The sequence below is a fragment of the Electrona antarctica genome (genome assembly GCF_951216825.1).
Source record: "Electrona antarctica genome assembly, chromosome: 21".
NCBI classification, from domain to species: domain Eukaryota; kingdom Metazoa; phylum Chordata; class Actinopteri; order Myctophiformes; family Myctophidae; genus Electrona; species Electrona antarctica.
In genome coordinates, this window is record NC_136802.1 from 22481903 (window position 1) to 22494031 (window position 12129).

At 39.5% G+C, this 12129-nt stretch overlaps 1 protein-coding gene across 1 annotated transcript; it reads left to right on the forward strand.

Moving 5' to 3' along the window:
* Positions 1–785: 785 nt before the first annotated feature.
* LOC306914052 (butyrophilin subfamily 2 member A2-like) lies at positions 786–6121 on the forward strand. The gene is made up of 6 exons (XM_079490938.1): positions 786–857; positions 1920–1997; positions 2269–2554; positions 3402–3460; positions 4336–4593; positions 5630–6121. Exons 2-6 carry the CDS (start codon positions 1940–1942, stop codon positions 5704–5706), a joined length of 738 nt encoding a protein of 245 aa, XP_079347064.1. The 5' UTR covers positions 786–857; positions 1920–1939; the 3' UTR covers positions 5707–6121.
* The last annotated feature ends 6008 nt before the right edge of the window (positions 6122–12129 follow it).

Below are 12129 nucleotides of genomic sequence, written 5' to 3' on the forward strand. Positions count from 1 at the left end.
ATAACAATGCTTTCACAATAGGACACCCAACTGCTCACAACGTCTGTTAACTCATCAATGTCATTAGAGGATTCCTTGAACATGTCCCAGTCGGTCGCCTCGAGACAACCCTGTAAAGTGAGGCATGCATTTTCATTCCAGTCTTTAACCTGAAAGGTCTGCACTTTACCTCGCTTCAATACAGTGCGGTAGACAGGGATAAGATGAATACAATTGTGGTCAGACGAGCCTAGGTAGCACTACGAGTGTTACTAGGAAAGGGTGAAGGGAAAGCAATGGTCAAAAAGAAAGGGATGGAAATTTGGCAGAGAAGGTGGGACGAAGACCTGAAAGGACGAGGGTACTACAAGGTATAATGAAAAGAATAGAAGTGAAGAAAAATTCATTACAAGGCTAAGGGTGGGTAACACTAGGTTAAACAGCACCCTCTTTACTATGGGTAAGGCAGAGAGCAATAAATGTGGAAGTTGTGGGGAAATGGAAAATGTTGAGCACGTTTTACTGAACTGATTAGGTACATAGAGGAAAGAGCACAACTGAAGGACAAAGTTAATGATGCAGGACGGGAATGGGATTTATCAGGGATTCTTGGAGCAGAGGGAAAGGGTGTAGCTATGGTGAGGAAGGCACTGTTTACATTTTTATACACTACAAACCTGAGTAGTTAGGATCTAAGTAGCACTAGAAAATTGACATGATGTTGCACACTCTTGTACAGTAGGTGGCGGTATGCACCTTTATGTTGGTTGCGATCCGCCAAAAAACGCAGAGAAGAAGAAGACTGTTTAAGTCAGATGACATCACATCCAGTTTAGAGACCCCTCCCACCGAACTTCTTCATCACACTGCTCTTGTCGGTAAGTATGTCACTAAACATAAAATGGAATGAATATGATTTAGATTACAAACTGTATGTGTTAACCTGTCTAGGTAGTTCATAAGCGTAGAAGAGCAAAACAAATGTTACTAGGTTTTAAGGGGTCATTCTGCTGTTTTTGTCTGAGAGACAGATAACTTTTTTGAAATGGCCGCTAAAAAACCGCACACATACCGTAGTCCGCGTTTGTAGAATTCTGACATTTATACTCTTGTAGATGTATTTATCGATTCTGACATTTATTGAAAATGTCAGAATCGATAAATATACATCTACGAGAGTCTACATGTTAGGCTAAAACAATGTATGATCTGATCTCATACTCATTCAGCATACAACTCCGCAACAAAAAATCTTAACTAACTTAGTTCTCTAATAATACCAATCGGTATTGTATTTTATCATTAGTCACCTTTACAACGAGGTATATTTTAAGGATCGGGCGTTCGTGGAATGAGCAACACAGCTGGATAATGTGGTGATGATCAGCTCAGCCTATACATTAATCATAATGTAAAATATTTCACTATCGGTGTATCACATACAAAAATAAAAAAAATCTTTCAAGAATCAGGTATCACAAAAATAAGTTAAAACCAATTGAAAAAGAAGAGTGTTTGTTGTCTCTTTAATAAGGGAGTTTCAGATGGTTGGCAGTGTTGGCACTCCACGAGTCAAATACTCCACCTGGGCAACGGTGGTACTGCAGGCTCCGCTTGCGGCTCGAATGGCCCTCCTAAAGGCCTCATCGAAGGTTTTTGGGCTTCCTCATGCAGGCTGATCAGACCCACTAAGGAAAGACCAGGGCCACACAATCCGTTGGATCCTCTCCGGAACTACTCTGCTACACATTAGAAAAATGCCCACCACAAGACCACAACAACCTGTGAATAAATCCCAACGTTTAAGCGACGTGCAGAAAAATAAGATCAAAGTTGGGTGGGAGTCTGTGTAGCATTCTGTAGGATTATACTCTATACGTCAGATTACATATATTATTGAATAACATTTATGAGTATTATTATGTTTGTTCCCATTGTAGGCCAAAGAGGGGAAAGTGACATGTGTGGACTACATACCATGATATGGGTGCTGCTAATTTGCTTCCACACAGCCACAGGTAAGATTGAATCACAGAATATTGAGTTTTAACTTTAAAATATATTTACAGTCTAATATGGCTGCAACTATCAATTATTTTCCTATCAATTATTAGTCAAATGTTATATATTTGATTAATCTGATTTGAACCACTTAAGCCGTATTTTCTTTTGTACAACTCGTAAAAATAGCCAATTTAAGAGCTCGAAAACATAACACATCACATCCCAACATGTTTAGCTGGTGCACACCTACGATCTAATATAAAATACTGAACATCTATCAATCAGGTCCAGATGGTGGGTCTGTCAAGAACAAGGTGGTTGGGGTTGTTGGTAGAGGCGTTCTCCTGCCCTGTAGCCTGCAGTCTTCTGCTGACATTTTAGAGGAGTTGGTGGAGTGGACCCGGCCAGATCTGCAGCCCCAGTTTGTCCACATTCACCGAATTATTGAACTATTCACGGAGCAGAACCCGTCCTACCATGACAGGACCAAGTTGTTTCTGTGGGAGCTGAAGAAAGGAAACGCCTCCTTGTTGATCAGTAACCTGAAGCATTCGGATGCTGGACTATACCGGTAACAGTAACACACACCCACATGCACACACATTTTAAATATAGGCTATACTGTATTTATGGCCATCGTCCATATAAACAAAAGTACAAGAGTGTAGCTGGGTGGCTCACAACCTCACCCTGATGGCATAAAAAGTCTAATATCTCGCCCGAGTCATACTGTACATACACTAATCCCTTTGTCTTAGTGTTTAATATGTTGGCGTTCCACGCAGGAGAGACCCAGGCTCAATTCCCGGGCTCTATTCCTGGGTGTTACAAGAGCACCTTATACAAAGGACATGAACACTGCCAGTGCAGTCAGACAGAACAGCAGACCATTTTTACATACAGACTACAGTAGTATCTTGCCATAATACATGTATGTTGACATACTTGTCAGACATACTTGTCTTGACATACTTGTCAGACACATTAACCACGGAAAAGGAAACAACGCCTCCTCAGAATTGAGCGGACTTCCTACAATAGCTGATGTTGAGCACTGAGCAGTACCTCGCTAACTGCTTGGCCCTCCTTTTGGGCCAAGCACACGTGCCCCAGACTACTGAATATAAAGACTACACGATTACATCTGTGAATCAGCTGTGACTGAGACGGTGTGCCCCAGCTGTTGATATTTTAGCACATTGGTTAGAAAGGCTTCCTCTCTAAACTAATCAAAGGTTACAGCTGAACTCGAGAATGAACACCTCCCTAGTATGATTTTCATCTTGTGTGAATGAGACTTACCGCCGGTATATTCAGAGTTATAGTTTGATGAGAAATGGATGGATCTTTGCCTGTAATGACCTGCCCAGCCTCACAATAGAGACACCAGGCTCTAAGTGTTTTGTGTTTTGTCTTAGGTGCCTTGTCCCACAACAACACACGCATCTGCATCTATCTGAGATAGAGCTTGTCATCGGTAAGTCAACTGACAACGCCTATGGGTTCTGTTAAATCAAGGATTCGGGTTTAGGAACTACTGTACTGTACTATTTCTATTATTTTTATACTAATCCTACTGTATTACTGGTCTGCTTCTACTGATATTTCACTTAAAAAGAAAAAAACTTTTGGTCATTTCATTGTCTACTCAGGCTTATGTGTACACCCCAGACAGTTCCTCGATTCAGTATTTAGATATGTATTATTCATTCAAGCTGGCACGCCCCCTTCCTATACAAACGCATTATAATTTCAAACTCCATTTTAACCATGTTAGAATAATGTAAAACTAAAACCCTTTTTTTAGAGGTGTGAGGTGCCCGTGTTTAATTATTTACTTTATTTAATTATATAACCTTTTTCAGGAGGGCAGTATCAGTCACCAGAAAAAATTACGGGTGTTTTCGATGAATCTATCATGGTTATAAATTGTTGTTTGAAGTTACAATGGGTTTGTATAGGAAGGGCAGCTAAAATTAATATCAAATATCTAAATACTGCATCAAGCAACTTAAAAACGGTCTGGGGTGTTCACATAGCCTGAGTAGACAAAATCAAACTTTTCTTTTAAAAGTGAAATATCCCTTAAGTTGGAACTGTACTTTTTTGCTTTTTTCTTCAACATCAAATCTCTTTTCCAAAAAAAGAGACCATGTACAAGTTAGAACGCTTCACGTTGTGACACTTTGTGGGCTTATAGATCGGCTATGTTTGGCGAATGTTCCCCCCTGAACAGGCATGCTGGAGTTCAAGTGGTTAACCCTTTTCTATTCTGCTCTCATTTAAATGTCTGCTATTTTCTAAATAGAAAAAATGCCCCCCCAATTTCTTTTTTAATGTTTCTCTCCTTAGTTCAGACAGTCTCCAAGCCTCAAAGTGTCCCCTGTGAGATCTCCATCTTAGATGACGGAATGGTTCTGCAATGTGTATCTGAAGGCTGGTATGTACGACCCGAGGTGTCCTGGCAGGACGGTGAAGGAAACGACCTTCCTGCTGAAGACTCAGAGGGGACCACAGATCCTGATGGTCTGCATACAGTCAGAAGAAATGTCACTGCCAAGTCAGTGAAGAACAGTACATGCACCTGCAGGTCTCAGCAACAGAAACCGGGTAAAGAAAACGAACCTTTCATTCTTTTCAGCGCTTTTCTTTTTTTTATTTCAATTTGCTTTTTATTGAATGTTTTGCCTGACAATTGACAATACATACAACCGAAAACAAAACAAGACAATACACACAATACACACAAGGGGAGATGTCTGCCTCTCTTCTCTATCGATGATCATTCATAATACATAAGTACCTCAAACAGGTGCATATATAGGTTAAACAGGTTTAACTGAAACTATACAAAATCAGGTCTTATGGTAGAAACATGAGCAATCCATCTAAACCAGTTATCTGTGAAGACTTCAACTTGACCTCTGAAGCTGAATGTAATTCTCTCCATAATAAATATACTATAGATTAAATCAATCCATTCATTTATAGTTGGTATTACATTTGTAAGCCACTTTTTTGTTAAGGCTTTTTTGGATGCCACCAGCAATACCCTCAATAGATACTGATCCTGCTTTACAAATTGAAGTCCCTCCAGATCTGCAAGATACATGGTTTTAAAATCAAAAGGAATGTCAACACCAAAAACTGCTTCCAGGACACTGTGGACACTTCTCCAAAATGGAACCACAGAAGGGCAACTCCAGAACACATGAAAATGACCTGCCAATGTTTCCCCACAGAGTCTCCAACAGTCCGACTGATATGTGTAATGTCTTTTCTGGGCTGGAGTGCAAAAGAAACGACTCACATTTTTCCAGCTGAATTCTCTCCATGTGGGGGAACTACTCATTTTCCACTGATGTTTACATATTCTTTCCCATTCTTCTGCTGATATAGTAAGGTTGCCCTCTGCTTCCCATCTTGCTTTAATATTCAGAGTATTATCTCCTTTCATGTTTTGAAGCACTACATATAAATTTGAAACTATCTTTTGATAAGTAGAGCCTGCATACGCATTTTGGAAAATCTTAATGATCTCTACTCCTGTTGCATCTTCTCTTCTTAATAGCTTTCTATTTATAAAGTCTCTGATTTGTAGGTACCTAAAAAGGTCCTGATTCTGTAAATTAAATTTGTCTTTCAGGTCCTGGAAGCTCATCACATTACCCTGTTTTAAAAGAGTACAATATGCAGAGAGGCCATTCCCAATCCAACCTCTAAACCTCATGTCATGTGTACTAGGTCTGAAGTCTGAATCATATGCAAACCATTTGAGAATTCCAATTTTGTCCTTCAGTTTATACCTCCTAATTATTTCACACCACACCTTCAATGAACCTGTTATCATCACATTCTGAGGATCCGACAAGTGTTTGACCAAGGATAGGTCTCCCACCAACATGTTAATAGGTAGACCCCTTCCCATTGAACCCTCTATATCTTTCCATCTTGATTTGTAACTTGGCTTACACCATCCAATCAATGGTCGGATTTGAGCTGCTCTATAATAATCTCTCAAACATGGAAGGGCCAATCCCCCTCTTTCCTTTGGTAGTTGTAATGTCTTGAGCCTCACTCTAGGTTTTTTCCCTGCCCAAATAAATCTGGATATAACTTTATCCCAGTCAGAGAAGAACTGTTGTTTGCGTTTTTCATTCCATCCTCCGCCCTTAAGTGCTAAAACATTCACAATATCATTCAATATTATTTTGTCAACATGCTGGATGAGCTCATGTCTTGCTTGAAGAATTGTTCCTCATGTTCTGTACTGGTTGTTTTTCAGCAGTGGTGGAAGAAACCACTGGTGGAAGAAACCACCATGCTGTTCTCCTCCTCACAGGCCTGGTCATAGGGCTGGGCATAGGGTTGACCGTCATATGGAAATATCTAAATCCAAAATGTAGGAATAACTACTGTAGTACAGAAGAGGAATCCAACAAGAAAAATCAAAGTAATGTATATAAATGTATATAAACTCCTCACAAACGTTTGCAAACTTAACTTCGGTTGTTTATTTCTCCCCTTCAATAATACCAATTGGTTTGGTATTTTATATCATTTTTATAGTTGTTTAGTCACCTTTACAACTTGTAAGGATCGCACAATTGTGCAATGAGCAACACAGCTAAACGCCAATATGCTCTCCTCTTTGGGCACACACCTGCTGAGAGGTGTGTGCGAGTCAGCCCGAGCATGGGTCCTGCAACTTTGTTGAGTTTGTGTATGCTCCAAGCAGCCATGCGTGTTTAAACATACAAAGGCTAGGGAAAACTCAGCACAGCAGTTGTGCGTAATGTGTGTGAGCACACAACACACACACATCACCGACAGTCCGCAACAGCCTGCGTTCCAACAAGCTTAACTCTAAAGCTAAATTCTATCAGAAGTGTGGAAGGAGCCCAGAACTATAGGAAGAGTTCTTTCCAAAATGTGCATAGAGCCTATTGTTCTCTTACAACAGTACAATGAGATATAGCCTAAAGATGTAAAAACTAAACATGTTCCGGGACACAGATGCTTGACCTCAAGTCTACATACAGTCCCATGCTCAATGCTGCTCATAGAGCACCGAAGTCCTGACGTCTCTGTCAGTAGAGGGCGTCAATCCACAGGTTCGTCTACTTTTTATTTGCATTGTAATCTCCATAGGAGGATTTTAGATCGCCTCATATAAGAACTGTGTTTGAAAAATAAACCGATCACCCCGGCCTTTTCACTCATATGGATATGAAGCATCGACTGAAGGTGGAAATGTACAAATATACCCAAAGAGTAACAAAAAAAGCGTTAGAAACGAGTGAAACAAAATGTTTCGTGGTTAGTACGAGTCGAGTCACCACCAGCTGAGCTTACGTCAACGAGGAATCTCAGGAACCCAATGTGTTGACAGCTGGGCGTGACGTATATTAGCAGCGACATTGCCTTCATATGTAGTTTCAAGGCTTTTGCGGCCACATTAATTCCATTTTCTCCAGAAACTGGCTGTATCAAATATGAATGGACATCATTAACGACGCACAGCCACTCCCCTGACAGAAAGGCCGGGTGGTCGGTTTATTTTTCAAACACAGTTCTTATATGAAGCGACCTAAAATCGCCCTATGGGGATCTCAATGCAACTAAAAAAATACATGAACCTGTGTATTGGCGCCCTCTACTGAAAGTGACGTCAGACTTCGGTGCTCTATTGTTTTGGAACAAGGCATGGGGGGGGGGTTCCTTTCACACTTTGGACAAATCACAGATTGGGACTAGGCCTTTTGCCAGATTTCTCTTTTTCCCTTTAAAGTACTAGTATTTATGTAAACTGTAAAGAGTTAAGAGTAGTATTATTAATAATATTTATGTTAATAAGAAGTGCTATTATGGCTGTATTTCTGTATAGTACTATTGTTGGTAGTATTCAAATGTATAGTTTTATTGGTAGTTGTATTTTTCTATATAGTATTGCCTTTTTTCTGATTTTGACATAGGTACCGACACAGCCCTACTTGCCAGCCCTCTTCCAAATCTCAAACCAGTCAATAACAGTATGTATGATTTTATAATAGATGTATATCTATCTATCTATATCTCTAATATATCTCTCTCTCTTGATAATCTGCTTGAATTAAGCTATATTACACGAGAGGGTGTTCTTTATCGTCATTAATGCATGCCTGCGGTGCCGTAGGAACTCGCCCACAGGGTGAGTTCCGAAAGGTATCGCGAAAGGTATCGCAGAAGATGTTCCTTTGCGGCGTTGTGCTGGTTTAAGGCAGGGGTTCAACGTTTTTGGCTGGGGACCTCCGGAAATGCTTTGGCCGTGCCGATGCTCATTCAAGGAAGGCACATGCACATCAAGGAAGGCAATTATGTTTCTGCACTGTCAAATAGATCTACATCTATCCTAAGAGGCCATCAAAGAAATCTTATTTTTACATGTTAACTCGAGCTAGGTTCTAAACATGAAAGCATGTTTACAGTTGTTGCACATAAATTAAGTAATTTTACAGAAATGAGACAGACTCCATGCAGTCACTTAAGTACAGTACTGCAGAGGGGAGCTGTGTGTGTCTGTGACTGTGCCCAGGTGATGGTCGTTGATGTTCATTAATAAAAAAATAATAAAAAATAAAATCAAGGAAGGCAATTATGTTTCTACACTATCAAAAGTAATGCTACTTTTGCAATGCAGTTAAATAAAAGCTCGGCGGGGAAGATAAATCATACAAATATATTTTTCTGGAAAATATTTTTTGTTTAAAATATCGTTAAAAATCGTATCGTGATACGAATCGTATCGTGAGTTGAGTGAATCGTTACATGCCTAAAACCAATCGGATTGCTTCCTCGAAACGACCTGTTGTATAATAAAGAATTATGACGCTTGTACACTACATACTAACAGTCTCATATTTGGTTGCTAGGCACCCCTCAGAGTGTTGATCAGGCTGATGACAGCGGGTATCCTGTCTCCCCACCGACCTCAAGCGATCGGCATTCTGACAAAGGCGAGTGTATGTCACCTTATTATGACTACTTTAACCACATTAACCCTAGTGTCCGAATCAGTGTTACCTAGTCTGCTTACAATAAGCGACTTTGGGCTTGTTTTCAGTTGCTTGTAAATATTGGTATATTGCGAGTTGCATTTTGGGGGGGCTTGTTTCTGAAGTGTAGTTGCTTTATTTGTGCTTCCTTCCTATTGTTGTTTGAACCAGTGGTGCTCAAACATTTTCATGTCAAGCCATTTGAAATGTATTTTGTGCCAGGGACCCCTGTACAAGATTTGTGTAGTTAAAATGTTTCAAAATTATTTAAAATTAATTTCAAGGTTGTGGTTTAGAAAATGCTTACTATCAGAATATAGACAGAGCTTTTGAACAAAACAACACCTTTTGTTTTCAATTATAGTTTTTCCCACTTACAGCACCTTTAACTATTTATATTTGTTAATTCATATAGCCAATATATATTGTTATTTATATTTGTTAATTCATATCGCCAATATATATTGTATGTGTTTATAATGTTTGTATAGCACTGCATGTGTATTTTCTAACGTTTGAACCTACATGCTGTAAGTCAGTTGTGTCAAAGTGACAAACAGTATAAAGATTGAAAGCAGGAAACTTAATTTACCGGTAGCTTAAAATGTTATATTGCAAACACATTATACCATAACCACTTGAAGCCTAGCATCCATTCTTTGCTTTTCTTGCTACTTTCGTGTAGCTGTAGAGTATTAATTTATGGGGGGGGGGAAAGAAAAGAAAAAGTGGAGAGATAGAAGGTTTCTGCCCGACAGCAACGATATGTACATAATATGAAACACGTGATTTAAATTAAACTGAGAATATCCTTTCAGATCCTAACCTAAGTGGAGATGCCACTCAGGAGCCACTCAGGAGCCACTCAGGAGGACGCTGCCGTCGACTGTTCGCCGCTTCTCCTCCCAATGTATGAATGAATGAACCATTGTAAAGCGCTTTGAGCACTTGGAAAAGCGCTATAAAAATGCAATTCATTATTATTATTATTATGGCTTAATCATTGAGACAAGCATATGCTACTGGCAGGATCAACCAGGTAACCCTCCTGTAGGAAGGCTACAATAAACTGCTGCAACAAAATATAGTAGGGATGCACCGAATATTAAGCCACCGAAACTATTCAGCCTTTTTCAGAAATGTGGTTTATTTTCGGTGTATAGATTTTTGTATTATGACATTTAGACTGTTACACAAATTGAAATTGAAAGGACTGTAAAATACTGTATGTCTCAGCAGAATTAGGGAAAACAGGGAGATTTTTGTTTGTTTTATCTATTTTCTATCTATTTATCTCAAATGTTCACTTTGTATGTCCTTTGTATGTGTGTTCTTCCTTATTCTTTTCTCAAATCTTTTACTTTTGAATGTGTGTTTTGTAAGAGCACTTACAGATGGTTGCTGTAAAAATTCGAAGCTTATCACCAGAAATGTATCCATTTAGCATATGAAACTGTACCTCTGCTTCTTTTTTTTCTTTTTGTTGCAAACTGTCTGTATGTGCTCATTGTGCTGTAGTGTATAGTACATCACATTTCATTACTCTAAGATGGAGCCTGAAGTGTATATATATAGTATAAACTAGAACTGCACTCTGTCGAGTGCCTACTTGCGTAGGCCATAAATGGCCTACTAGTGTGCAAGTACTGTCGACCTCTACGAACTTTCAAATCTCTGTTCTTTCTACTCCACTCCATGTGGTGGACCCTCACCTCTTGTAAACAAGTGTAATACTTTATGGTGTACAGTTTTTGTATTGAGTTGTACTTGAAATGTACTGTAATTCTGCAAACTGTTAATAAATACTTCAATCAATCAATATGCACGGCTGTGTGTGTGTGTGTGTGTGTGTGTGTGTGTGTGTGTGTGTGTGTGTGTGTGTGAGAGACTAGAGAACAAGTATACTGATATTAACACCAGTCCAATATTGTGTGTGTGCGTGCGTGCGTGCGTGTATGACTAGAGAACAAGTATACTGATATTAACACCAGTACAATATTGTGTGTGTGTGTGTGAGACACGCGCCCTTAAGGCGTGTTACTGGTTCTTCTTTTTCTGATATACATTTCCATAAATAAAACGTTTAAAAATAGGGATATAATACCTCACTTGATTGTAATGATGCTTGGATTTTCTTTCTTTATTCATGAATCAAATTTGTGTTGACTTAGTGTCATACTGTGACACCAATTTAACACAAAAAGGTATAGTGTTCAAGGGACAAGAATGTGGCTGCACACACTGGTGGTCAAAGTGCCAATAATGTATTTTAGAACACAGAGTATAAGAAAACCAATGTTTCGGCATGCAGACGACTGCCTTCTTCAGGGTATGATTTGAACAGAAACCACAACAGCACATATGATGGGCTGTTGTGGTTTCGCTGTTCGAAACGTCCTTTCATGCAAGACTTCCTGTTCTCTTAAACATCTGACAATACCTGGCATTAGTAGTTCCAGTTCCAGCTAAAACTTCTACTAAAACGATAATGAAAGATTGATGGATACAAACAATTATAATTATCTTCTTGCATGCAATGAATGTCTTTCATAGACACAAGCAGGAAGGTTAACTGCTGCGATTAGATGAAAGGTCATCTCAGCAGCACTCTAGCCTTCAGCATCTCTACAGGGCAGTGAAGAAAACGGTTAAGATTGTGAGAGAATCGACTCGTAACCTCAGCACCTGCTTCAAGGTCCTGCCCTCAGGCAGGAGATATGCTGTCCCTTTATTCAAACAGAAAAAGGCTCCTTAATAATTGTAGTGTTAGAGTATAAGTAGGCCCACAATATTTACCTCTTAGATGTAGTGGAAGCATAGCAAAATGGAAATACTCCATTGACATTAAATGTTTTACTTGATTACATGTACTTAGTCACTTTTCACCACTGACTGCATGGGGGCAGAAGGGAAGCTCAGTCTTATCTGCATTGAGCTTGAACTTATTGGACTGCAGCAGAGGACCGTGGTTGGTTTGCCACCAACAGCAACCACTGCACATCTTTTCCACTGATGCAGAACGCAACACCTACAGCCCACCACTGAACTTAAAGGTTGTACACCCAGTTTAACCGCTTGCGGTTAAACAGATGTTTCCATGCCTATTAAAAAA